General features: G+C 47.3%; 1 protein-coding gene and 1 long non-coding RNA gene across 2 annotated transcripts in view; one reads left to right on the forward strand and one right to left on the reverse strand.

Annotated features, from left to right (window-relative positions):
* Nucleotides 1-23,153, reverse strand: part of LOC142893165 (uncharacterized) — a 164,969-nt gene that overhangs the window by 43,594 nt on the left and 98,222 nt on the right. The window lies entirely within an intron of this gene.
* Nucleotides 1-23,153, forward strand: part of dock1 (dedicator of cytokinesis 1) — a 145,411-nt gene that overhangs the window by 23,050 nt on the left and 99,208 nt on the right. Inside the window, exons 6-22 of the mRNA XM_076033446.1 lie at nt 193-341; nt 1,046-1,181; nt 3,147-3,304; nt 3,885-3,966; nt 4,451-4,586; nt 5,355-5,427; nt 6,497-6,576; nt 8,452-8,577; nt 9,147-9,271; nt 10,510-10,608; nt 10,894-10,966; nt 14,774-14,877; nt 15,534-15,717; nt 18,798-18,895; nt 21,566-21,655; nt 22,359-22,459; nt 22,586-22,714. Of these exons, the coding sequence (XP_075889561.1) occupies nt 193-341; nt 1,046-1,181; nt 3,147-3,304; nt 3,885-3,966; nt 4,451-4,586; nt 5,355-5,427; nt 6,497-6,576; nt 8,452-8,577; nt 9,147-9,271; nt 10,510-10,608; nt 10,894-10,966; nt 14,774-14,877; nt 15,534-15,717; nt 18,798-18,895; nt 21,566-21,655; nt 22,359-22,459; nt 22,586-22,714 (1,943 nt within the window). The remainder of the gene's footprint in view (nt 1-192; nt 342-1,045; nt 1,182-3,146; nt 3,305-3,884; nt 3,967-4,450; nt 4,587-5,354; nt 5,428-6,496; nt 6,577-8,451; nt 8,578-9,146; nt 9,272-10,509; nt 10,609-10,893; nt 10,967-14,773; nt 14,878-15,533; nt 15,718-18,797; nt 18,896-21,565; nt 21,656-22,358; nt 22,460-22,585; nt 22,715-23,153) is intronic.

Consider the following 23,153-nt stretch of genomic DNA (forward strand, 5'->3'; position numbering starts at 1 on the left):
GAGACGCCACTTTCAGGAAAACTGATTGGTTGTGAAATACTGAGATTGACTTCAGCTTTGAGCTCAGCAAGACATCAGAGAATGAAAATTCACCCCACAATTCAACACTTTTTGTGCGTCAGTCAGTGATATTTTTTCCACACCATGGTCTGCCGCCCTGAAACCGCTTTCTCGTCCGTCTTGTGCTCGCAGGGGGACAAGCGCGAGATGTTCAACTCGGTGCGGGACATGATGTACGACCTGATCGAGTGGCGTTCCCAGATCCTGTCCGGCACCCTCCCGCAGGACGAGCTGACCGAGCTCAAGCAGCGGGTCACGTCCAAGATCGACTACGGCAACAAGTGAGGCGCCCGCCGCAGCCTTTGATTTCCGTACGAGCCGGTCGCCCGGTTGAAAGACATCGGTGCTGTCGGTCATCAGGAAGCGACGCTGGAGAACTATAGAGAGATCAGCCGCAGTTCAGCGTCGCAGAGTTTCAACCCGTTGCGTCTGTGACGAAACTTCAAACCTTTGGCCTGAGAGAGCTGATGATGATGATGATGATGATGATGATGATGATGATGTGGGAATTTTTGTTGAAGATCCGTTTTAGTTCTTATTTTCAAGATTTATATGATTTATATGATTATTTGCATACACAGTAAAACAAAAAAAATGTTTATGACATGAAATATTTTTTGAATTTCAATTTTACGCTTGCAGTATTTCCCAATCAGTTTAAGAAAAAAAAAATACTAATTCACCTGTTAAAAGGTCCATTGAAAACAGGAGGTATGTTGTGGAAATCTCATCAAACCCAAGTCGTAGTAAAACAAGTAATGTTCTGCTCAAAGAAACCATGAGCAACAATTTCCTAATTAAATTTTTTTTTTCTTTGTATTGGAAAAAAAGTTGTCCAGCTTCTTCTGTGGTTTGTCATAAAGGAAGCTGATTGGTTATCGTTGAATATCTTCTCTTTTTCCATTTGAAGCTTTTTTTTCTTTTTTTTGCAGTTGCACCTAAGTTACTCACCCCTTCCTCTTCTCCTGTTCTTTTGAAACACCAGGTACTTGGATCTGGACCTGGTTGTCCGAGACAAAGACGGCAACATCCTGGACCCAGAAATCACCAGCACCATCAGCCTGTTCAGGGCACACGTGGCCGCCTCCAAACAAATTGAGGACCGGATTCAGGAGGAGAAGGTAGGAGGAGTCAACCTGGGAGGTCACTCGGATTGTTTCATTTCTGTCAGACGCTAAAACTACCAAAAAACACACAAAATATTTTAAAACATTTAATTCTCAGATGGAATTCCTTTTTTTTTCTCTCCCATTCTGCCACCAGAGTGGAAGACAGTTTGTTGATGCCTGGTGTTTGCTTGGTTACACAAACCCTGGAGTGCAAAAAAAAAAAAAAAAAAAAAAAAAGTTTAAAAATGGGGGAATGGGGGAGGGGGATCCAGTCCAGGAACCAGGAATTCCTTCCTTGTTTGTCTTTGCCGTTGTTCCATCCGTTTGTTTTGTATTTACGGGCTTCGACCAGGAAGTTCACCTGTGGAGTGTGAAACCTGCCTGAAGAGGGCGTTGCCTTGCGTCATGGTGGGGCTGGGAATGGTTGTGGAATTCTCTCCTCTGTGTCCTGCGTCCACTCACTTGGTGAGCGAAGGGAGGAAAAATTTCTGAGCACTGACTGACTGACAGAAGTGAGGTTTTATGTCAGCCAGTGCAAGAGGAACTGCACAGTGTCAAGTGATGTGACACCAGGATGATGCCCCCCTCACCCCCATCCCAGATTTTCTTCTTTCTTCAATATTGGAATTGGGCAATGAAAGATGCCACAGGCTACAAGTGGATCAAAGTTCAATACCCCGACCTAGTTAGTCAGTTATAAGAGGTGTCAGTCGTGCAGATAGATTCCGGGGTCAAGTTGGGAGGTCGCCATGGCTGTGGAGTCCAGATTGATTCTTCTCAGGTCAACACGTTAACACCTAACCGGACAGGAACCGCTCGGCAGTGCGTCACAGGGCTGCGGGGGCTGTCGCTCTCGCTGGCACCGCCGCCTGCGTCCCTCTCCCGACCCGACCTCGGCTTTCATTGGGCTTTGATGCATATTCAGCCGGCAGGACTTTCCAGGTCAAGGTGATAAATATTAACGAGTTGGCTGCGGTCAACTCGTCCTTGATGGGCGTCTTGACGTTTTACCGCTTTTACAACAGATCTACAGCATCTGCGGAGGGGGAGGAGGAGGAAACACCGTGGTTTTATATGTGACAGTGATTAAAAAAAAAAAAAAAAAAAGATTTTACGATTTAATTTCTCATGATAATTTGCTGAAGTGGCAGCGGACTTCAGTCCAGGCCTCTGAAATCTTGTTCTTGGAAAAGTCCTCCAACTCCGTTTGAGTCTGCAGGAATCATTATTATTATTTATTTATTTATTTATTTATTGCCTTGGCCCCTTAGTTTAAAGCCATTTCTATTGTTTATTTATTGTTATGAGATTTTGTCTCCTAAAGCAGCAGCAGCTGCAGATAAAGCTCACGACAGAACCAAAGTCGTCCCAGTTCCAGGTCTGGTTGTAGATCCTGAACCTTTCCGGTTGGTAGACGTCTCCATTTACTCTGCCGCCACACAGAGGACCGACCGGAGGTGTGTTCTGCCGTTTCATTCACTCAATATTCCAGTGCGGCGTTCAGCAATAACTCAACTTCATTGTCAGTCCACACACGACTCCCTCTGGCGCCGCTCTATTGTTGTTGGTGGTGAATGAAAAGGAAAGAAATGGGACGGTGGTGATTCTGATCATGTGTCAAAAGTGCAAGGCAACCAGGAAAAAAATTATATATATATTTAAAGCCAAACAAGAGAAAGAGCCTCCAGGACACAAAGGATGCAGAAGAAAATGATCGGTGTGGAATAAAGGTTGCAGGCCCCTTGTTGGCGTGGAGCCACGCCCACTCCTATTCAAGTTCTATTGGCCAAAGTATCACAGTCACACTTGTGAACATTTCATCTTAGTTTGTGCAAGCGATGGAGCTTCTTTGGATCTTCTCCAGAACTTTGCCTGAAGGTGCACCAAGATTAGTTTGTTCTTGGAAGAACTTCTTGATGTAACATCTCAACCCCGCCCCCCCCCTCTCTCTCTCTCTCCCCACCACCCCCCTGACAGTCTCAGAGGCAGAACATCGATCTGAGCCGACAGGCCAAGTTCGCCTCCACGCCGGCCTTCGCCCTCTTCGTCACCCTGAAGAACGTGGTGTGCAAGATCGGCGAGGACGCCGAGGTGCTCATGTCCCTCTACGACCCCGTGGAGTCCAAGTTCATCAGGTGAGACGCCCGACCCGCGCCGCTGGCTGCCTGCGCTTGTCTTGCGTTTTGTTTGCGCATGCCCTCGTGCGACCCTTTGGTGTTTTCTTAAATGCCGTCGCTGGTGATCAGATCAGAGACGGAAACAAAACGACAGACAGGAGTGACAGCAATGACCGTCAGGACCAGGAAGATCCTTTCTGAAATAGTCCTGGAATCCTTCCAACAGTTTGCTTTTTACTGGAAACACACACACACACACACACACTCACGAGCACAAACATATCTTAGCATATGCGTAAGGAAGGATGAGAATAAGGACCTTTTTTAATATTTAAAAAAAAAAATCCATCTTTTTCTTCTTCCGCTCACTAAACCGTGTGCTGAAGCTGTCCGTAAATCAACTGGTTGTGACATCACAAAGGGCACACACGACTCTCTCTCTCTCTCTCTCTCTCTCTCTCTTTCTTCCAAGTCTGCGATCACATCTCCCTCTGACACTGTCCTCCTGGTTTTTGTCGACCTCCAAATGTGGAAAATCCGCGAGGCTGTAAACACAGAGCTAAACAGAGCTGCTTCCTGTTTCCTTCTTCCCTGACAGTGAAAACTACCTGGTGAAATGGTCCAGTTCTGGTCTGGTGAAGGACATCGACCAGCTCCATAACCTTCGGGCCGTCTTCACGGTGCGTGATACTGTGTGTGTGTGTGTGTGTCATGCGTGTGTGCATGTGCTGCCACCTGCAGCCGTGTCATGTGAGTCACTCGACTGGCTCTGTTTGTTAAACTCTCCCATTAACACGGAGACGGCAGCTGATAGGCTGTGCTTACCGAGGCCTGGGGCAGTGGTCAGTGTGCATCACGAGCTGGGTTGTTAGTCTCTGTGATGAAGAGTTCACCTCTAACACGCTCACCTGACTGACTGCACCCTGGCACCTCTGCAGCCCTCACAATGAAAAAATAATGAAAAATGAAAGTGTTTGTCATTGTTTTGGACAAAATAATCAGTGGATGTTCAGAGCTCTGTTTTCTGTACCAGTCATCTGTTTGGATAACAGAATCAGTAGATGTTCGTTGCCCCGCTCCTTTTCTGTGCTAGTCATCGTTATGGACGTAACAATCAGCGATGCTAACGGCTACGCACCTTCTCCTTTGTCACTTTCTTTTTAGGATTTGGGAAGTGAAGACCTGAAACGAGAGAAGATCAGCTTCGTCTGCCAGATTGTGCGAGTGGGTCGCATGGAGCTGCGGGACAACAACACCAAGAAGTTGACCTCCGGCCTGAGGCGACCTTTCGGAGTGGCAGGTAAACAGAGCGAAGCCAGGAGACTCCAGCATCCAAACACCACGCCAGTCTCGTCTGTCCATCTGGCAAAGAGCCGCAGAAAACACTTCCAAAGTTAGAACTCCATCAGGTTAATTTCTGTCAGCATTGTCCTCACTTGTGATTTTGTTGATTATTTTATATTTTTTGCCTTGTAGATTTTTGCCCGATCTCAAGTTTGTGCTCCTGTAAGTTGTGCAGGTGTTTGCACATTCTACTTTGATGCTACCTTTTGACAAAACACACAAAACTGTGACAGTACCTCACAAAAGGACTTGGAAAAAAAATGCAATATTCCACACACCATCCAAATCATGAGAAAAGACACTGAAGAAATTGGGAATATGCTCAGAGAAAGGAAAAACGTTTTGTTTGTTTTCTTTTAAAAAAGGAAAAAAAAAAGCAGAGGCAAATATTTGAAGCATTATATCCGAAGTGGGAAATTTCTTACAACTTTTAAAACAAGACGTAAGCGGACAACGAGAAAACATTGGATAAACTGGAACGAGATTAAAAATGAATTCCAGCCTTTTTAACCCGTCATTTAACATTTCCCCCGTCCGGCTGGTAAAAAACTGCTGCAGTTTTGCTGCTTATTTGACCTCAGTTGCTCTGTTTGGACAAGTTTCCACAGTTCAGGGCTCCGTTGGCTCTGCAGCGGCTGCAAATTTTACAGGCCTCAACCGTTCCACTTTCAAACCTCTCCGCCCATTCTCTGTTTTTTCTTTTTGTTTTGTTTTTTTCCTGCAGTCATGGACGTCACCGACATCATCACGGGCAAAATGGATGACGAGGACAAGCAGCACTTCATCCCCTTCCAGCCGTAAGTCACCGTCCCGCTGCCGCCGCCGCTCGCACACTCACACCGTGAAGGTGAAGCTGACGCGACGCAGCGCTGAAGCTCGTCTCTCTTCTTAACAAAGCCGCGAGTTTTTGACACCAGGGGTGTTTTTTTTTTTTTTTTCTGTTCCTGCTGAATCAATGAAGGCGCTCTCATTAACTGATGGAATTCTGCCGGGGAGTGCCAAGCACATCCTGGGGATAACCTTTAGCGTAACGCGATTTTCCCCGCATATAATTGGATGCGCTCGCAGGTTTTGGACAGTTCAGTCGGCAGATTAACTCAATTTTATCTGCCTGACTGAGGGATACTGAGGGGTGGAAAACACATTTTTAAAAAAATTCACGATGCAGAATGTTTATCAATAACATTTAAAAACAGCACTTCCAAGGTTTTGCGTCCTTCTAATCAGTTCAGATTTACTTCTAATGGAATTAAAAGTAGAGAGTTGTTTCTCTTAAATTCTAAAATCTTTTGTTTTTTAAAGGCCCGGCGTGTGAAACTTAGCACCATCTAGTGGTGTTTATGATGTAGTTTCACACCTTCGGTGCAATACTTTTGATTGTTTTCCTCTTTGATTATTTCAAGCTGCACTGCACCTGCTGCAACCCCCCCCCCCACCCCACCGCCACCACCACCCCCACTACCTGAGCCAATGCTGCGCCAGGCTTTGAATTTCCTAAAAGACGATTGTGTGTGTGTGTGTGTGTGTGTGTGTGTGTGTGTGTGTGTGTGTGTGTGTGTGTGTGTGTGTGTGTGTGTGTGTGTGCGTGCACGTGTTTTCCTCTCTGTAACCCATCGTGCCTCACTGTCGACTGCTAACAAGCGGCTTTGTGTCCGTCTCGGTATCCGCATCATCGTCCCTCTCGCTGCCCTCTCCCCTCTCTGCCGCTGGTCTACGCCCCCCATGCCCTGCCCCTCCCCCCTGTGTGCGTGTGTGCGTGTGTGCGTGTGTGCGTGTGTGCGTGTGTGCGTGCACATACTGCAGGCAAGCGTTGGATGACGCCATCCGCCACAAGCGGCAGCTGAACATCTCCCGTTTCTCACCCAGGGTGGCGGGCGAGAGCGACTTCCTGCAGACGGTCATCAACAAAGTCATCACTGCCAAGGAGGTCAACCACAAGGGTCAAGGTAACGAGACCGAGTTGGGAGGAGTAAAGTTTCTATAAATTTTAAAAACAATTTCCTGAAAAAGCTTCGTACGGACGAAGTCACCTCCAAAAATGCTGGAACGTCCAGATGGAACGAGTGAAAACCACTGAAACCACTGCAGTACTTATGCCAGGCCTTATGTGGCGCTGTAAGGTTACTCCCTGAAACCAGAGAAGAAGACCTGAAGCAACAACAGGAGCTATAACATCATCGTTGCCCTCCATAAAACAGTCTTAATTTGGAAGCTGGTTTCAAGTTGTTGTTCTTCTGGTTGTGTGGCAACTTGTCTTGTGTGACGATTTTTTTTAGTGCAGGCAACTCAAGACATAAAAAAACTATGCTCGTTTCAACTTTCTCACTTGTGTCTGGAACCGGCAACGTGTCAGACGGCATTTCCTACCTTTTTTTTTTTGTTAATGTTTTTTTTTTTTAAATACCTGTGTGACCAGGTCAAGATGCAGAATTTTGTCCAACCCAAATCCACTTTCTAATCTACAAAACGGCTCTTGCAAAATACCTTTAAAAACTCACACTGACCAGATGTCTTTCTCGCTTCCTGGTGCTAAAAGAACAGTTCTAGGTCATGTTTTCATGCCTGCAAACTCCCCCTCCGTCTTCTCTATCGTCCCGGCTTGCAAAGGAGAAAAAATAAAATAAAAAAAAAAAATCTGCGTCGCTCATCACAAAAACTTTTCACACACATCAGACCGTTGCTGCCGCCGCCGCCGCCCGGCACGGCCCCCGTGTCTAATCCGCTCGTCTCGCTAATAAGGAGCCATCATCCTTTTGTCAAGCCGTATTTGAATCACAGCTCAATTTTTTTTTTCATTTTACATAAATAGTCCGACTCATCTCCATGACAACAGGATCTGGTTAATCCAGTTGTTAATTAAGCTGCAGAGAAGAGTGGATCTTGTGGCTGATTCCGTGTGTGTGTGTGTGTGTGTGTGTGTGTGTGTGTGTGTGTGTGTGTGTGTGTGTGTGTGTGTGTACGCTGTCAGGCCTGATGAAGATGTGAGGGGGGGTCAGGGGAGATAAATGTCAGGCCTGCTCCGACCCGGAGCGCCACCGACAGCAGCTGCTCCGCTGGCGCTCACACATCCAAACCACCTCCAGCTCGGCCAACGAGAGACGCATCACTCATGACGCACGAGGTCTGAGTGAGTCAAGCATGAAGGCCCCCACCGGTGGCCCCCAGTGGCCCATGGAGGCACTGCAGCGGCACTGGCCCGTTAATTGGCTCCTTTTTTCCCCCCCTCTTCACTTTCCATGTAAATCACATTCTCTCTGAAAATCAGAGGTTAAAAAGAAGCGAGTGAGTTGGGGTTGCAGGGTCGACACACCAGGAAGTAGATGGAGTGGAAACGGCAACAAAAAAACACACAACACAGAACGGCTGCTTATTAAAGTGTTGTCCAGCCCGGCAACCCTCCTCAGAAGGCCAGTTTAACACACGCTTCGATTCATTCACCCCTAAAAAAGTGCCACAGCCTGTCAAGTATGGCTGAACAATTTTGGGATTGAAATCCAATTGCAATTATTTCTGACTGAAATTGATTGCCAAGTTGCGATTAAATTGATGAATTAAATCAGGTACTTAGTTGTCAGTGCGTAGAAAAGCGAAAGTGAACAACAAGCACGCATCGCCCGTCGCCTTGAGCCTCCATAATGGCAGCCTTTGCGATATGCAACTCGTAATCTTGCAAATCGCGATTTATTGATTTTCAAGTAAAAAGGTCTGAACTTCGGCATTTTCATCCAGGCTGAAGGGAAACACACGTCTCTGAGGTTTCCTCCCCCCTCATCACTCTTCCTCTTCCTCCTCCTCCTCCTCCTCCTCCAAACGCTGGGCAGGCCTGTGGGTGACCCTGAAGCTGCTGCCGGGAGACATCCACCACATCCGGAAGGACTTCCCCCACCTGGTGGACCGTTCTACTGCCGTGGCTCGCAAGATGGGCTTCCCCGAGATCATCATGCCAGGTAGAGACAGGAAGCCCAGTGTGTGTGTGTGTGTGTGTGTGTGTGTGTGTGTGTGTGTGTGTGTGTGTGTGTGTGTGTGTGTGTGTGTGTGTGTGTGTGTGTGTGTGTGCGTGCGCGTGCGTGCACGTGTTTTCCTCTCTCCACGCGCGCTTGTGTCTCGAAATTTAAAAACATCGACTTTTTCAATGACTCACAAGCACTTATTGTTGGGTGTCATGCTAAGTGCAACAGGAGAGCTGTTTTTTGTGCTTCTCCCCTCTCTTTGTTTGCACGAATCCTTGTTAAAATACAGACAGCAGAGAGCAGCGGAGTGCAGCCAGAGAGATGTTCGGTCGGCAGCTCGTCATGCCAAAAAAAAAACCTTTTTGGCAGCTACTAAAATGCCCTCAGTGATAAATCAGACAGCAATGTCGACTAAAAACCAAAATTGTGTGCAAGGCCGCCTCCACACCCAACTCCTGTTAGCTTTCACCTTTTTTTCCCTGGGTTTCCAAAGAAAAGATTTAACGTCGCCTCCGGGGATACAATGTATTTGTATTTAACCTCTCTGCCCCCCCCTCCCCGCGCAGGTGATGTGCGGAACGACATCTACGTGACTCTGGTCCAGGGCGATTTTGATAAAGGCAGCAAGACCACACCCAAGAACGTGGAGGTGACCATGTCCGTGTACGACGAGGACGGCAAGAAACTGGAGGTGAGGGCAGCGTCGCCACTCAACGCCTGAGTCGAGAGCTCGTCAGCTCGGACGCTTCGTCTTCCTGCCTTCCCCCTGAACTCTTTATCCACCCTTCACTCCAATCCTCTCTCTCCTCGCTCTTCTTTTTGTCTGAAAAAGTCCTCAATAGCTGCGTTTCCGTCACCCCTAGAATCGCGCAATACCCAAGTATGGCAATAAAAAAACTGGTCGTGGAAAGACTTTTAACTTGGAAAACCCGCTCAAATATGGCTAAAAGGTTTTCCAGATGTATCCATACAGAGGTTTATCGCAAAAGCCTCATGGAAACACTTTTTTTGGCATTTACACGTCACTGGACGTGACGTACGGGGTCATGTGACCAGTTCACTGACCAGTAAAAAATGCAGTGTTAAGTGTTTTTACAGACAAACGAAAGCAAACGTAATTCTCGCGAAATCTTGGAGGACAAGATTTTAGGAGAATTACGGCTGATGCGCTTCACATCATTCAATGTGCACACCTGCAAATCGCAATTGTACTTTGTCCAAATTTCAGAAATATCGCTTTTATTTTGCAAAAAACTGTCATGGAACGGCGTCTGCTGTCAGGAATCCCGTGCCCACGCAGTGACAGAAGCTCACACCTGCCCTCTGGCTCTGCCCCCCTCTGGCTCGGCCCGGCCCAGCCTAGCCCAGCCCAGCCCAGCCCAGCCCAGCCCGGCCTGGCCGGGGGGAGACGGGGACTGTTGTTCCTCTTCGTTGTTGCCTGTCCCAAACCATTAGCATTAGAGTGTTTTAGCGTCGGTGCTCCAGCAGGCCGCAGCGTTCTTCCTATCACACCACTCCCCCCCCCCCCCCCCACACACACACACACACACACCGACCTGCGGGAGGAACTCAAGGGATCCACCAGCTGCTCCTCTCTCCCTCACTGCTGCCACCACCTGGCTTCCCTCCACTCATGTGCTGCCCCCTGTACCTCCTTGAATAATTAATTTCTAATCTATTTCTTATTTCCACGCTGGTGTCGGTGGGGAAGGGGGCGGCGGCCGAGAGGCAGGTGCTCATGCATAAAGCTGCTTCTTCTTTCTTCTTCTTCTTCTTCTTCTTCTTCTTCTTCTTCTTCTAGGCTGCAACCTCAACTTTTTATGACACACGTGCTGGCCGACGTGGCCGTCAGACTTCACTTTGAAGTCGACTGGCGCTGTCTGCTGTTAACCTCCTGCTGGGTTTTCTTCCTCCCTCCTCTGCCTCCAGAACGTGATCTTCCCTGGCGCCGGAGACGAGGGCATTAACGAGTACAAGTCGGTCATCTACTACCAGGTCAAGCAGCCGCGCTGGTTCGAGACAATAAAAGTAAGTCCCGCCCCTCCTCTCCCTCCTACTACTGCTGTCATGCCCACTCATATCTTATTTATCGTTTAATTTTTCATCTTTATTGCAGCACCTTCAGTTTGATTAGATTTTTTTCTTTTAATCCATAATTCATCACAACACCGTCGGCCTGTTTGCAGAGTGACGACTGAAGTGTCCATCCGAGCACTCAGCCGGAGGCGCTGCGATAAATTCAATCCTAGGCCCGTCATCTGCATATCTTGAGTGTGTTTCATGGTGTCACACTGTCTCCATCCGCCGCCTCAGGTCGCCATCCCCATCGAGGACGTGAACCGGAGCCACCTGCGCTTCACCTTCCGCCACCGCTCCTCGCAGGACTGTGAGTACAAGCTACAGCCGTCGACCTCGGCCCGCCTCAGAAGAAATGAATGATAAAAATGCACGTGCAACACACGCAACCACGTGTCCAGGTTGTCAGACGGGTTGCCTGTTGCACTCCGGACCATAAGGTGGCGACGTCGCTTCTTAGCAGCAGGAGGATGAGGACACAGCGGCCAATCGGATGCCTGAAGAGAAAAAAGATAATGAAATGATTGTGCATTACTGGAAGTAGCTTAACAAGAAAAAGCCCTCCAGTGGTCAGTAGATCAACATTCATCTGAAGATTTGCTATTATTTTTGGTATTTTGGTTTCTAGCCTGCAACTGATGTAAAAAAAAGAAAAAAAAAGAGAAAACGACTCACAGAAACCAAATGCTGTGCACAACAGACAACGTCAAACAAAAGGGATACTGGGGGGAAAAAAAAATGATTTCCTGTAGACGTGCGGTAGAGTGGCGTTGGCTCCTGTTGGTTTTATTTAGTGACCATAAAAAAAGATGTGTTTGCCTGTGGACAAAAACGCCTCGGTTGTTAAAATGCCTGCACATCCGTGTTGACGAGGCCAAAGTGCTTCTCTCCCGAAGCAAAAACATGATGAGGACTCATCCCTGGCGGGCGGCTGCGTTGTCGCGACACCACTGAGTCACAGGCCACAGCTGGGACGTGAAGGATGCCTGCTGGGCGTGCTGCAGGATCACGTTGTTATTATTATTTTTTATCATTATTATCAGTGTTTTTGCTGACTGGTGCCTTTGAGATTTTTTTGTCCTTGTTTTTTTGTTTTTTGTGATACATTCGGATGGAGTAAAATCCCGCCGGTCCTCTGGGAAAACACAGCATTCATGGACGCTTGAATAAACTGGGAGGTGTGACAGAGGTTACGGCGAAAAGTGAGACACAGAGGCTCCAAACTGCTTTGCAACAACCACAGAAGTAGAAAAGCAGGAAGAAGCTATTATGACTTTAGCTGCTGTTACAGTGATTATTGCGGCAGTTTTTCTGCAAACCGAATGGTGATTTTTTTTTTTTAATATCAATTGTCATTCTCAGTCATCAAAGTGGCTTCTCCTGTAACCTGGCTAAAGTAGCCATAGCAACCCTGCTAAAGTAGCAGTAGCCACATGTTTAAACCAGCAGCAGCATCAAGGCTACGGTAGCAGTGGCAACATGGTTAAATCAGCAGGAGCAGCATAGCTAAGCTAGCATTAGCAACCTGGCTCAACTAGCGGTAGACACATGGCTAAACCAGCAGTAGCAGCGTGGCTAAGCTAGCTGTAGTAACGTGGCTGAGCCAGCTGAGATGTTGCAGCGTCGCAGCGCTTCTCTGATTGAACTCGGACCACTTTAGTTTAATTATGACGTCGGTCATCTTGAGCAAGTAGATGTGGACGGTTTTGCCCAATCACCTTTCAGATTTTGCTTCCTCCTTCCTTCCTTTGCCGCTTCAGCTAAAAGGTCGTGTGAGATAAATGAGATAAATCTGATTGGTTCGGGAAATTTTGCGTGCATGTGCGTCAGGTTTGCAAATCTGCTGCTAAAATATTCACATTATTTATTGTTTATTTGCTGTAATCAGTTGAGTCGTTGATCATCATGAATCAGATCACCAGTTGAACTCTAACTACTAGTTGCCAACCCCCAATCTCTTGGTTTCACAAGCTTTACTTTCTTGAATCGGCAGTGTTTTTCTGCATTTTCAATCCGCTGCTGCTGGTTGCAGCTCCGTCTGTCAGAGGGAGTGGGTTTATTTCCCGGCACTGCTCACCCTCCCTCCCGCTCCTTCCCCCGCTCCACCGCCTCCACCGCTCCTAGCCTCATTATGAACTTTATTATCGAGGCAGGGTGACAGAGCTGCTCATTAAGTCGCCCCTGCTCGAGCTCGTCAGCTCAGTATCTCGACCCCTCCGGTGAGGCAGCGTCACACCAGCGACTCACAGACTGACGCCGCAGAGGACGCAAGACGTCTCCGCGGCCGGACTCGACGCTCGCCGTGGCGACGCCGCTCGGTCATTGTGTCACCGCCGTGTTGTTGGTAGCGGTTCCGTCATCACAGTGCAGGGTGAGAAGTGTTCCGGCAGCTTTGTTCATCCAGAGCAGCTGGATCCCTGTCGTGATTATTATGGCAGAAAAAATAATAAAAAAAAAAAAGAAAGAAAAAGAAACGTGTGTTGTGGGTATTCTTTGTATCCACTTGGTGAGCGAAGGGAGAAAAAAAAAAAAAAAGCGCTGGCTGATGCAAGTGAAGTTTAATAAAGTCACACAAAGTCAAGAGTCCCAAAGCGTTCTTCAGAGAATACAAGATGTACAGAACTAAAGTATAGTAGTGAATTAACATGAGTTTAACTACTCATGCCTGCTCACATGTGGAGCATGGTGGTCCCACGAGGTATCAGGAAGTAACAGGAAGGAGACACGACAAAAAGAACACTGAGGATTGACGGCCTTTTCCCCTGAGATGAAGGATAAGACTGTCTGCTGGTGAGGAGGCCCGCAAATCAGTCGACCTCAGCTCCGGTCATGTCGACATCTTTCAAGATTCACGCAAGGTGTTTGCGTTCAGAGGCAAAGTAGTGGCGGCTCAACAGCGCCACGTCACTGTCGGTGGCTCAAAGTAGCTAACGCACTAATTTGACATCAAACATAGTGTGTGCACTTGGAAGCATGGAAGGTTTTTTTTTTTTTTTTTTTTTTTTTAATAATTATTAAATGACTCAACATGATACTAATTAGGTTCAGTCTTGTGTGGAAAATCTGATGAAAATTCCTGTAATCTCCTGCCTTGCTGTCCGGATCAGGAGAGACGATGGAGTCATGATCCGAATGACAAATACGATGTAAACCTTCTGGAATGACTGGGCCCTGGTCTCCAGAACGTTCAGAACTTGTGGGGCATTTTTGTTTTTTTGGAAATGTGTGATTCCGGAGGTTTAGATAAGGAGCGATTTAAAAGCCCAGTGTGGTGAAAAAGCAGACTGCAAACAATCTAATAGTTAATCCTCACTCAGTGGGTCTCAGCCGTTGACTGTACCAAAAAGATGGGCGGAGCTTCCGGTTTTCAATAAAGAGGCCAAAGAGCAAGTGACCAAAAACATTCTATATTTGGCCTGCAGGGGCCGTCAGAACCGGTTGTAAAAAGACGAAGCTAAGCACCTCTACAAACTCGTGAACTTTTTGTTGATCTAAATCACAATTAAGAAGAAAAAATCTGCAAAAAGGCTCTAATTTGTAGTTTTTTTTGGCTTATGGTTGGATGTTGAGGGCACAGACATGCAAATATGGAATCTTCCAGTTTTGAATGCATCAGAAGCTCAAAGTGGCATCGCCGACCGTGGAACCAATCTCCAGGCTTCAGAACGAGTGTTTGTAAACCAATGGGAGACATCATGATGAGCCCTCCCATCTGCATAGGCAGTCAGCGAGTGAGTGGCCTGAGCAGAGCCACCTGCTGTAGAAACAGGGCTGCCACATTACACAGGTGGGCAGTCTTTACCTTTCCATGACCCCTGGCAGCAGAAATGTGGAAGAGAAAAACAAACAACTTGTTCAGTCAGCATCATCTGTCAAACTTCATTGTTATTCTCGAGGTCGCCGCTTTCAGCAGCGTCAAATTGAAGCGAACGATAAGCAGCAGACGCTTTTATGTTTTACATTAATATAATTTTTAAACATTGTTTGCACTCATGTGCTTTTAAAAGGCCTTGACTGAGATGCACTTCGGCAACAACGACGACGACAACCACAAACTGGTGAAGCAACTCTGGTGAAGGTTGACCCGCTAACTCTCCCTCTCCTCTGCTGCCGGCAGCTCGGGACAAGTCGGAGAAGATCTTCGCCCTGTCCTTCGTCAAGCTGATGAGGTACAACGGGACGACGCTGAGGGACGGCGAGCACGACCTCATCGTCTACAAGGTGAAAATACACACCAGAGGAGAAAAAAACAAAAAGCCACGAGTCGACGGCGAACCGCTGTGAAATCAAATTAGCGAGCAATTAACCCCCCCCCCCCCATAATAATAGCTTTCTTGTTGTCAGGCCAATTTATGCTCATTAAAAAGTCAAAGTGAGGTCCGTCAGTTTTTTTTTTTTTTACCTTTACATTTGGTGTCAGGGGGGAAAAAAAAGTGTATGCTCACATACAACAATGGCAAATGGAGTCCAAGTCTAAATTCCACTTTTACACTCATTTGCTACCTTGTTGGTGGAGATTATTGCAATGTTTTTTGTTTTTGTATTTTAATAATCCACATCACTGTTTTTTACAAAGAAAAAAGACTTGAAGTCAGAGAAACAAGAAAAAATGCTTCCAACGGCTCACATGGCATCATCCAAGTGTCTTGACGAGTCAGAAGCCACATTCCCCCCCCGACAGCAATATGTCAAACTTTTTTTTCAGCCATGTGAGCTCAACAATTTTGACTGAAACTGTCCCTTTAAGGATTTCGAAACAAAACAAAATTGCATTTTAACCAAACAGGACACGTTCCCGTGAGCCAACAACCGATGTGGACAGCGAACATTGCCAATGAACGTTAACCGTCTTCTTCTTCTCCTTCGGTGAAACCCAGGCGGAGGCCAAGAAGCTGGAGGACTCGTCGCTCTACCTCAACCTGCCGGCCACCAAGGTGGAGCTGGAGGAGAAGGGCTACTCGGCCACCGGCAAGAGCATGCAGAGCCTGGGCAACTGCACCATCAGCAAGGACTTCTTCCAGATCTCCACGCTGGTCTGCTCCACCAAGCTGACGCAGAACGGTAACTCTGTCTGTCTGCCTAAGAGGATACATGAAGCTTACATTTAAAACTGGTGGTTTCTTTTCAGCCACTTTTTTTTTTTTAGATTGGCTTGAGTCGAGTTCCACCTCAATGTGGGCGGAGTCGTCGGAGCGAGAATCCCCTCGGCGTCATATATATTAATATAATACGATAATCACTTTTTACATGTTCGCCTGGACTCGGTGGCTCTTGGCCAGGCCCCCCGAGCGCACACACACACACACACACACACACACACACACACACACACACACACCTCCTCGCCCCCTCGCCCCCTCCACGTGGCCCCGCTAACTGCGGTAACGCCACAGTAATGAGGTCACTGCGGACGCTCCGCTGTCAGCGCGGCGCTGCCTCCAAGAGGAAGGGCCCCGCCGGTGCGGGCCGAACGCTCCCTCCGAGGGTTATTAAGGCGCACGGTGCCGCCCAGCTTCGGTGTCCAGTCGCAACTTTACGACGCCGTGGAAGTGAAAAGTGATTACGGCGGCGCAAACCGTGGCGGCGTGCTCCTGGATCGGACTAAAGACCAACTCCCTCCCACCCTTCATCCAATTTCTCCTGTTATTCACACTTTTGACTTTCCTTCCTATTATTATTCCTCAAGGCTGAGGCAGCGCCTGTCCAGCCGAGGCGCTGGTGGCCGGTGGCACTCTGGCGCTCTGTGGCAGGAATGTGAATGTGCGCTGGAGGGTAGCACCGTCACTGCAGTTTGATTAACGCCGAGCTGCACACGTGTGTGTGTGTGCGTGTGTGTGTGTGTGTGTGTGTGTGTGTCGGGATGTGTCCTCCTCCCACTAGAAAGCTCCTCGGGGGTAGGGGTGGGTGGGTGGGGGGGGAGTTCTTTTAATAAAGCGGCGGCGGTGGCGGGCGAGTCTCCCAGGCTGCCAGTCTGCAGACTTTATTAAAACCCCAGAGCTTGTTTTAAACCTTCACCAAACACAAGTTCACTCTCCGGCTCAGCTCAGCCGCCGCTTCTTCTTTTTTTTTTTCACCGAGCATTAATAACCCCCGTTTTGCCCTTTACGATATTCCCATTAAAAAGCCCTGTTTTTAACTGAACAAAAAGACGGAATTTTCTCCTTCGTGTCAGAGATGTAAAGACTTTGTTAGGAATAAAAACATATCTACCTACCAAGAAAAGTTTTTTTTTTGCCGGCGAGCATTTTCTCTCCCTCGTGCGAAAACGTCGAAGTGAAATTTGCCGGCCAGCGTGACGGCGGTGTGCACTTTGCGTGCGCTGCCTGGTGTACGCGATGCGTAGCTCAGCAGGAAGTGACGCGCAGTTCCACCCTGCACGTTACTTTACTGTGGCTTGCTTATCATTCGACGGATGCCTTCGTTTGTTGAGAATGTGAAACACGTTGGAAATGTATTGAGTAGCTGCCCGGAACAAGGTGAACCAAGAACGACGCAGTGTCTGGACTGAGACAGTTCTGTCTGTGCTGCGCCGCAAAATGAACAAAAGTAAAAACTGCTCCATTCCAGGAAGTTTGCCGGCTAGGAGAGCAGGTGAAAGCAAAAACATAAAGCAAAAAAAAAAAAAAAAAAAAAAAAGTTTCTATGGTTGAAAATTGTGGGCAAAAGAGTCGAGACTCACACAGAGAGGATATCAGCGTCTGTTTAATCAGCGGTGCATAAAGATGCCTCGCAGCACAAGGTCGAGGCGGAGGAGAACAGAGCACGGTCGCTGTTTACACCTTGTTGCAACAGAGACGAGCGGCCGCACAGCAAATGGCCTTTAAGGAGAAATTGACCTGAAGTTGTCCTGCCTCCGAGTGCATAACATGCCAGAAACAAGGGTTTAGAGCACATGGTCAAACAGTACAGCTTCCCATCCTTGCCACCTACCTGTGGCGCCGAGAGCTTTACGTTCGGCGCCTATATGCTCACAAGATCACGCTGCGCTTGGACATAGGAAGCTGTTCTTAATCGTTTGCCTGGGAAAATGAAGGTCAATAAGAAAGTAGTGCCAGATAGCGGTGAGGTCAAACATAGCATCGAGAGGTCAGGGAGAGATCAGGTTTAAGGACTCTACCTCCGTTTCCCTCCTCTTTATGCTTTTTATGCAATGACTATAGTAATAAGGGAGAAAGTGGCTGCCCCAGTCGTGGTCAGAATGCTGAGGAGACAACCGGTGGTCTCCTCCCGGTCCAGTCTGGAACTGCTGGCCGGTCCTTTTTGAAATTTCTGGATGAAATCCTTGACTTCGGGAGTGGGTGCTGGGGTGTCTTTGATGGCTCTAAACACCTCCACCCCCATCCAATGTCAGTATGGCCAGACTGATCCCTCTGCCTGGCCTCATTTTTTTTCCCATCAAAAATAAATGAGCATTGCTGAACATTGTTCTGTTATTTCAATTCTTCCCTTGGCGCCATCCTGCTCTTTTGCAAACCTAAACCCCTGCCTTGACTCTGCTTCTTTTTCCGTGGCTATGCAGGAGAAATGGGCCAACGTTAAAAACTCTGCAGGGACTTTAACTGAGACTAGCGCGGCTAGAGTTTGGAGGTTTAGAGGAAACCTTCAGCATTCTCCTGTAGCAGGACTGTTTTTTTTTTTTTTTTTTAAAGTGCGCCTCTACCAATTCTTTGAATCCACTGATATACCGGTAAATACTGAAAGTTTTAAAAAAATATATCCAAGAAGCCAAACTGCACAAGATCTGCCATTTTCATGACCAGAATCCTCAATTTAGCAACACTGTCACATTCGGTGTAATATTGGAACTATCTGTGTCCGTGCAAACGAAGGGAGTGATTTAGGGATCCATACGCGGTCGCAGAGTGTTTCACTGCCGCCTTCAAATCGTGCGGCTGTGCTTTGAATCTCAAAGATGACCTTCTTGTTCTCTACTGCGGCGTTCTGCTTGGACGGCTGCAAAAAGACTGAATTTATATCTGCAATTTACATAAAAAAACACCCACTGTTGTGCCTACTGTCATCTGTTGAAATGAGCTCTTGATATTTTCACCTCTAGAGTGAAGGTGGAATTGAGAAAAAGGCAGAAAGTGCTTCCTTTTTTTTGGTTTCAATGCGTCAACATTTTTTTGTTTTCTTCCCAGTGGATCTGCTGGGCCTGCTGAAGTGGCGCTCCAACACCAGCCTGCTGCAGCAGAACCTCCGTCAGCTGATGAAGGTGGAAGGAGGCGAGGTGGTCAAGGTGAGAGCGACGCGTCCTGATCGGTCCAACCTTTGTCAATGCATAACCAGTGACTGTACATGGAGATGAGACGTCACCCACCTGGTTGGTGAACACTGGTTCTGAAGCCGAGAAGTCGGTTTTCAGTGTCAGCAGCGCCACCTGGAGCTTCCGGTTTGCAGCGTGTGACCTCAACACCTGCCCACCTGTCGGCTACAGAAGCTTTACGTGTCCACAACTTTATGGTCATTTTTACTAAAAAAAAAAAAAAAAAAAAAGATTCTATTGGCTGAATTCTTTCTTACTGGTGAGACCAAAAATCTGAACCAGTTTGAATTCATGACTCCTCTGCTCATTGGTGGCAAGTCATGTTTTTTGTCTTTTTCCAACCAACTTTGATGGTCCCTGCTGGCCAAACAATGGAATACAAGCGTTTGACACTTTTTTTTGTTGGCCTCCTTTTTGAAACCTGAAGCTCTGCATTTCTTTGTATACGGTCAATGTGAAATTACATCAAAAGTGCATTTTGTTTCTCATATCTGGTCTGCAGATGGACATGAAAGTGTTCTTCTTTTTTCTTTTTAACTTCAAAACAGTAGCTCGCTCCAAAGGATTCTCTTGAAAGTTGCAGTTCACTTTGCACTATGTCAATTTCCAAAGCCACGCACCCATTTTGCAGTCAGTCAGCAATTCAAAGCAATCCAAGTACTTTTTGGAATCTGAAACATATTAGACACAAGAAAAGCAGAACATGTCTCCATACTGCTTGTGTTATCTTGATTAGTTTGACTTAAACTTTAGGTAAAATATCGACAGAGGCCCCCTGTTGTTGGACAGCTGTGCCTCAAAATCTCGCTGACAGTTTAATTAATGTTTGTCTAGAGTTGCTGATTTATTTATTTATTGATTTATTTGCTTACTTACTTATTTACTTTGGTGTCACGAAGCTTCACAGCTGAGCAAATTTTCCAGATGTTGTCGTGCTGCGGACATATTGTGCACGACGCTCCTGTTCCAGCAGGGGAGCTGCTTCTCAACACTTTTTTCATTTTTTTATTTTTCTTGTTGGAACATCAACGTGTTTGGATGGTTGGAATAAAAAAAAAAATAAAAAAACGAGGATGGGACCTCACAAATGGCAGATTTCCAGAATTGACGGTTTCAGTGCGCACGTTGTGAAGAGTAAAACAAACACAACTGGCTGACTGATGAATTTTGCATCGTAGGCATCCTTGAAACATTAATTACATGTATTAAAATGAGATCAGATTAAATCCTCATTATTCCGCTATTCTTTCCTTCTCTCTCTCTCCCTCTCTCTCTCTCAATTTGACATATTTCTCTGACTAAACACGGCAGCTCAGCTCCTCTCCTGTGTCCACACTCTGAGACGGCGGCGTCTCCGGCGGCGGTGCTCTGCGCTCGCCGCTGAGACGGTGATGAACGTCATCCATCCTGAGATGACAGTCGCGGCGATATCTCTGTCCTCCACACCTCCACTCCTGTTTCCACGGTGCCTGAGAACTGGCACCGCAGGAAATGGAGCATGTTTTTTTATTTTTTTATTTTAAGAGTAGGGGAGGATTGAGTGTGTGTGTGTGTGTGTGTGTGTGTGTGTGTGTGTGTGTGTGTGTGTGTGTGTGTGTGTGTGTGTGTGTGTGTGTGTGGTTGGACCTCCTTGAATCACTGATGACAGGAAAATACATCTCGTCCGCGTATGACACGCAGTCTATTAGTTTGTGTTAGCAGTTGTCAACTCGGCGGTGCGCGTACTCATTACACAACCTGCCCTTTGTTAAGCCCCGCCCCCCTGCACACCGCAGCTAGGCCTGTTGAGATTTAGCAGCCCCTCGACGTCGAGCGAGAACTTTTATTTCAGCATGAATCCACAGACCTGTGGTCAGTTTTTAAATGGTAAATGGACTGCACTTAGGGGGCGTCCCCATAGCATCGCATCGCATCGCATCGCATCGCATCAACAGTTTCCCTCACTGAAATCACAGTTGATCATTTATGCAGGCAACATTTATAATTTCTGGTTTCGTTTTCTGGGAGAATAAAGGTGTAGTCAAACCTTTATATTTTCACCAAAAGTAAACACGAGACAGATACGGCAAATAGCATTTATTTAAAAACAAACAGACAGTAAACACAACTCCTTATTTGATATCCTTATATTCCTTATATTGCGCTTCTAGCACCTTCACGGTACCCCAAAGCACTTTACAAAGGCCTCTCATTCACCCATTCACACTCACATTCATACACCAATGGGATGGCTGCTGCCATGCAAGGCGCTGCCTCGCCCCATTGGGAGCTATTAGGGTTCGGTGTCTTGTCCAAGGACACTTCAGCATGCGGACGATTGGAGCCGGGATTTGAACCACCAACCCGTCAATTATCAATTCGCAGACGGCTCCACCAACTGAGCTACAGCTGCCCAGTTGTGCAGTTGCTGCACAACTGTTTTTAACACTTCTTTGCAATTATTGTTTTCATTATTGAAACATAGTTGAAACATTCATTAACAGCAATTTAGGGTTGCCAGTTTTGCTCCAGCAGCCTCACTGTGTTGCATGTTAACGGTTGCTGATGTGGGATTGGACGGCGGCCATTCTGGGGGAGGGGCTTCGCGAAATCAACCTTCCGTCATCAATCGTCCTTGAACGTCCTCCAATCTTGTCCCTCCAGTTTCTGCAGGACACGCTGGACGCACTCTTCAACATCATGATGGAGAACTCTGACAGCGACACCTTCGACACGCTGGTGTTTGACGCCTTGGTAAGCTGAGTGCACTGGCAGTGATAATGAGAACTCCGAATGAAGGTGAAATTAACAAGCCACCAAAGGTTTGTTGGTTAAATTCATCACGTTAATTACTTCCTCGCCACTTTAACAAGATCTTAATGTGATCTGCATTCCATCCTTCATTTTGAAAGCATATATCTGTAGTTTGAGAGAAGCACATTTTCACTTTGCTCTGGCAAAAAACATTTTCTTAACTTGACCGACTTCGCTGGAAACCCGTCGCCATCTTTTAGTTCCTGGCAGCATCAATATTTATAACTTGTTGCCTTCTGGCAAAATGGTGCAACAGTTAAACAAAGACAAAGTATCTGGCAGGATTCCCGTCTAACGTGTCATCAGGCGAGATCACAGCCGCCCACCCCCACCCCCACCCCCCGAAGAGCTGTTTCCTCTTTGACGGAGAGCAGCTGGAAATTGTGTTGTCAGGTGTCCCAGATTGTGGCTCGGCTGGAGAATCGAGAGAAAATGGCTTTTCTGCTCAAACGCAATCTTGTTTAATTTGCCAGTTTTTTTTTTTTTGTTCTCCTCCCACCTCCTGCCTCCCACCCCCCACTCGCACCTCCCTCCCCCCTCAGCGTGTTGAGTGAGACACTTTTCTCCTCCCCACGCCCTCCCTGCTCCCTCTCTCTCTCGCTGCATTTTCCCTTCTAATGAGTGTGTCTCTGCTGGCTGACAGGTCTTCATAATTGGCCTCATCGCAGACAGGAAATTTCAGCACTTTAACCCGGTGTTGGAGACCTACATACGCAAACATTTCAGCGCCACGCTGGCCTACACGTGAGTGAGAAGAGAAGAGAAGCCCTGGCAGGTCCACGGCCATCGCAACCTTCATCCAAATATGTGGCGAGCTGATTGGCTGGATCTTCTGTGTGTGTGTTTGTGTGTGTGTGTGCGTGCGTCTAGGAAGCTGACCAAGGTCCTGAAGAACTACGTGGACAACGCAGAGAAGCTGACAGAGCAGCTGCTGAAGGCCATGAAGGCCCTGGAGTACATCTTCAAGTTCATCGTCCGCTCCAGGGTGCTCTTCAACCAGTAGGTCCACACCTCCGTCTGCCGTGGAGGACAAACTAACAAACAAATAAATAAATGTTTACACAGGATGCTAGGCAACACCAAAGCTGGAGGTGGAGGCCTTTGTTCCCAGGGTTTCCCAAAAGTTCTTGTGCATCGAAATTTGGGGAATTCTTCTTCTTCAGCAGAATTGCTGACCGTCATTGGTCAGCTTCGTGCTTCTATACAAGCCCACAGTTTTCACTCATTTCGAGTGAGATGGTTTCAATAGTGTGTTTAGATGAACCTCAAAACTCGCCAAACTCGCAGATGATGGGATTAAAGGCACATTTCAGAAACTGTCAGACAGATGAACACCTCCTCTCAACCGGACACTCACACATGGCCCCTCCCGCCTCTAACGAGTCAGACTTTCCGTGCGTTGGTCCTACAACAACCTTCAGTGCAGCTGCAGTTGCAA

The sequence above is a fragment of the Nelusetta ayraudi genome, unplaced genomic scaffold (genome assembly GCF_046127955.1).
Source record: "Nelusetta ayraudi isolate G7.1 ecotype Tasmania unplaced genomic scaffold, CSIRO-AGI_Nayr_v1 ptg000042l, whole genome shotgun sequence".
NCBI lineage: Eukaryota > Metazoa > Chordata > Actinopteri > Tetraodontiformes > Monacanthidae > Nelusetta > Nelusetta ayraudi.